Genomic DNA, 4,892 nt, shown 5'->3' on the forward strand with positions numbered 1-4,892 from the left:
GGAAAGAACTATATATGTTACCTGCATCACATACTTTAAACGAGAAAAAGGAAAAGAAAGTATACGTTAAAAATAAAGCATAAAGTGGTATTGGTATTGGTATTGGTATTGGTATATTATATATTATTTAAAATAAATACAAAGAACAATTTCGGAATGTGTGAGATGTTAAAGATCCCATTATGGAAAGCAATTATTTGACTCATCAAAAAATTTAAATTGGACCGAAAAAGGGCATTCTTGGAAAACTGCAAAATCAAATTTCTTGTACAGACTTCATTAAACCCTACCTAGAAACCCTTCCATACAAAAATAAATAAATACATAAATACCAATATAAATGTATATTTATACGTTGGAGCGTGGATTCTGTCCCAAAAACCTGTTGGCGCAATTCGTAGTCGGCTGGTATATGCGTCTTGATATAAATATTTAATTTGATGGTTTTTTATTATATTGTACACAAAATTGTCCCAATAAAAATTGTTTTTGAGCAAAATAAATATGTAGAATTATCCAAACTAGGAAATTTATAATAACTTTATTTCTATATATATTAATTTTTACACACATTTACAATCTATTTAAAAACAATTCTCGATGGTACATGTGCAATCAATGATATATTAATTTAATAATTAAAATTAAAATTATATGAAGAAATTCGAGTTCATAGATTTAACTCTAAAGAATTAAGGTAGAATGGTGTGGAGTGTGGAGTGTGGAGGGCGCCTACTCCTCACCAGTATATATATAGCCCCTTCTCCTTCAACACCACCACCACCACCCCCGGCCTCCAATATATAACTTCTCATTCTCACACTCACACTCACACTCCCCCCCATATATACACACAAACACGCACATTCATTCATTTCTGTCTCTGCATTATTAACTTACTTATTCGGGTAAGCCTTTATTTATTTAGTCCTGCATGCATTATATATAGAGAGAGAGATTGATTGATTGATTTTTTACTAATTTATTGTTGAATTAACAAATTGAAATTCCAGATTCATCCTTATTATTTTATTTATTTTCATTCGCCCAATAATAAAACAAGCCTGTTATATTTTTCATTAGTTTAATGTTATTTATTTATTTATGAATATTAGGAAAAATGAACAGACCGGGAGACTGGAACTGCAGGTCCTGCCAGCACCACAACTTCCAAAGAAGAGACTCCTGCCAGCGGTGTGGGGACCCCAGGCCCGGTGATTACGGGAGCTTCGGCGGCAGAGTCGGGTCCGGGTTCGGCTTCAGCACCGGCCCAGATGTCAGGCCTGGCGACTGGTACTGCGCCGTCGCCAACTGCGGCGCCCACAACTTCGCCGGCCGCTCCAGCTGCTTCAAGTGCGGCGCTCTCAAGGATGAAATCGGCATCGGCGGAGGAGGATTCGGGTTTGAGAGCGAGCTCTCGCGTCGTGGATTCATGTTCGGAGGTGGCGGCCGCTCCGGATGGAAATCCGGCGACTGGATTTGCACCAGGTCCGGCTGCAATGAGCACAACTTCGCTAGCAGGATGGAGTGCTTCAGGTGCAATGCACCGAGGGAGTCGAGCAGCAAATCTTCGTTCTAATAATAATAATTATATATATAACAGCCCACCATCATTCTCTACTTTTGGGTAATTAATTAATTCAGTTCAGACTTCAGATCATTATTACACAAGTGATGATCAATCACTTCACGTGCATGTTAATTACGGTGGACTCCATTGATTTTCAGGTTGAAGATAAGAAAGAATCAAGATCGGAGCACTCCACCAGAAGTAGCCGATGAATGAAAGCTTTTTTTGTCTCCACTCCACGTCATCACTAGCTCTAGCTACTTTGCCTTAATGTCCCTGTTTTTTTTTTTTTTTTAATGTTTAATTTACTTTTCCAAGTTTAGGCAAATTTGGTGACATTATTTAAATTTGTGGGCTTTGTAGCAGTATGAATATTATATAGTTAGTAGGCATTTTCTTGTTATTTTGATCTAATTAATTATAGTAGTACGTCTAAGTACCAATGTGTGTTGAGATTTTTTTTTAATTAATGCATATATATTATTAATTTTGAGTTAAATATTGTGAATTTTAATTTTTATATTGTTATGGCACTGGAATTGGTATATATAATGTTGTGTTAAGTGCAAGACGAGTTGACAATTTTATATATAATCAATAATTAGTACAAAGAAGATATTAAGGTGAACATAATTATGAATTATATGAAATATAGTAATTATTTTTATAATTTTAATAGTGATTGTATAAAAATTTGTGACCCAATGATAATAAGTGTAACTCTGATACATAAATTTGAGGTAAAATTGGACTTTTAGTCTCATGGTTCAATAGTTTTAGTCCACTATTTTGAAAATTTTAAAATGGTTCCAAATTTTTTTTAAAAAAAAATAGACACATCTAGTCCTATATTTTACGAAATTTTTTAAATAATTTCAAAATTGAAAAAACTCGACAACTTTAGTCCCATATCCAAGTTCTGGTAAAATGTTTGTTAGGTTGGGCTGCTAACACAATCAAAACGTAATATTTCAGGATATTATACATAGTTTAAATAGTGTAAATTACAGCTATGTTGTATAAAATTTGGTATAGTTATAAATATTTCATCATTATTTAAAAATTATCAGTACCATTCTAATTTTAACAGGTATTTAATAACTAGCATAGTTTGTTAGTTCCCTTTAGATTTTCGTTCATCTTTTATTTTTTTTACAGTTTTTTGAAATTTTTTATGAACTAATTAGTTAAATATTTTAAGTTTTTTCATCCGTCTTATTTGATTTTTTATAAATTTTTTCAAAAAAAAAAAATAGTAAATGCAAAATTAATAATTTTATACCTTCATATGAAGATTACATAATTGCATTAAATATTATGGGGTATTACCGTATTGGTAACTTACTAAATAATGAGAGACATTAGTAATTATATCAAAATTCAGGTGAGTTAGTTGTAATTTATTCTAAGAAGTAATACATAATGGCCACAATTTCACTGTTCTTTTTTTCTTTTTTAGAGTAATTGATTGATTCAACTAATACATCAATATGACTAATAATATCAATAAATTGCGATAACTCACATAAAATGAGACAAATACTCATATAGAATAAGATATATATGCACACGTTTAGTGGGACGCAAACTCATGACCCTCGAACATATTAATGGGATCTCAACTCTAGTTTTAATTGATAATAGTACAAAGAAAGCAAAGAGGAGAGGGTGAGAGGGTACGACGTCGTAAAGAACTAATTCCAAAGAAGTTGGTGCAAGCACTTTGGCCACAATATTGATGTGAAGTTGAGCACAGCTCATTCTCAGAATCATATTTTAGCTTATCATTTCCACTTTTCCCTTTCAATGCTAAAGCCTCTGCAGCTTTGCACCTCATTTACTACCACTTACTTTACACCTAAATCCCTAACATTACATTATGCCAACTCATTCAGTGAATGTGTGTATTATATTTAACATGTGATTGATTCTACAATTTAAAAAGAATGACTTATACACAGCGATTTGATACATTTAATTTGGTCAGACCTGATTTGGGATATTGATTTTTCTTTGGTCTTTGAGTATTAGATGAAAACAAAGCCTTGCAAAGACAACTATTCCGCGCTTGATAATCTTCTGTGAAAAATCCCATTTAGAGCGGACTGGTAGCTCTTTAAATCTTGATTCAAATAGTATTTACACATAATTAATAGGGATCATTACACAATCTTCTTCTAAAATTTGGTATAATTGCACATAAACTTTATATGGTTGAAAAATTATATTTAGTCACTATAACATAATTAAGATGTAATTACACTTCGGTGTAGTTACACATAAACCCCCTGTAATTACACCTCCCTCCTCTAAGGTTTTTTTAAGATGTAATTATCCCGAATCAGGGCAGTGTAGTCACTATATATAATTTTTCAAACCACATAAATATTTACGTGTAATTACACTAGATCTCAAAGAAGCACAGTATAATTACCCCCATTAAAAAGTGTTTGGTGGGTAAATTTTAATTAATCATACATTGAATATATGTGTTAATTATACTTGTTATGTGATTGATGTCCAATCTAAAAAAGTGATCGATCATATCGCAGCCCGATTCATTTGATGTTGTCAGGCTTGATTTGGAGTATTGATTTTTCTTTGGTCTTTAATTTTCAGTTGAAAGCAGAGCTTTGCAAAGACAATTACCTTTGATCATTCCTTTGAAAATTTGCCCTCTGGAGAGGACTCATGATTCTTTAAATCTTGATTCAAATAACAATGTCACTATACTAAGTTTAGAGATGCAAAGGATGATTTGGGGCAGTTAATTAAAGGGAAAATAATTTAACAAGGGAGAGTAGATTTTTCTAATACAACGATCAATAAATATCATCGAAAACGTTCCTTTTTTTATTATTATAAATGAGTATCATACCCTTGTAAACAAAATTAAATTCCCTCAATAACAAAGGAATTTTAGAAACTATGATGAGCCCACATGCTATTAACCTACTAATTATACATATTGTTTGCAACAAATGAAGAGTAATAATTGGTTGATGTATATTGGGAATTAGGGCAAGCAAATTGAGTTCACATTGGATTCCCAATTAGCCTTTTGATGAGAGGAGTAAATCAATCTTTTGAGTTGTGTTTCATTGACCTTGCTTGCATGCTTAAGGCAGAGAGATAAGTGGTCAAAAAGTAACCAAAGATTGATTAAGTGTCTGCTACTACACTCCATCATATGGCTTTTAAGGAGATTCTTGTCCCCCTTTAAGCAGGCTTTACATTCCCTCATGTGTCTTCTCCATACAAGTCAAGCAAGTACCTTGAATTTCCCCCAATGTACCCTTTGCCTCAAGTGTTCCTCTCTCTT

General features: G+C 32.6%; 1 protein-coding gene across 1 annotated transcript; it reads left to right on the plus strand.

Annotated features, from left to right (window-relative positions):
• On the plus strand, nt 757-1,973 carry LOC105166255 (uncharacterized RNA-binding protein C17H9.04c). The gene is made up of 3 exons (XM_011085588.2): nt 757-908; nt 1,116-1,627; nt 1,729-1,973. Exon 2 carries the CDS (start codon nt 1,121-1,123, stop codon nt 1,577-1,579), a length of 459 nt encoding a protein of 152 aa, XP_011083890.1. The 5' UTR covers nt 757-908; nt 1,116-1,120; the 3' UTR covers nt 1,580-1,627; nt 1,729-1,973.

Source organism: Sesamum indicum, linkage group LG1 (genome assembly GCF_000512975.1).
Source record: "Sesamum indicum cultivar Zhongzhi No. 13 linkage group LG1, S_indicum_v1.0, whole genome shotgun sequence".
Lineage (NCBI taxonomy): Eukaryota > Viridiplantae > Streptophyta > Magnoliopsida > Lamiales > Pedaliaceae > Sesamum > Sesamum indicum.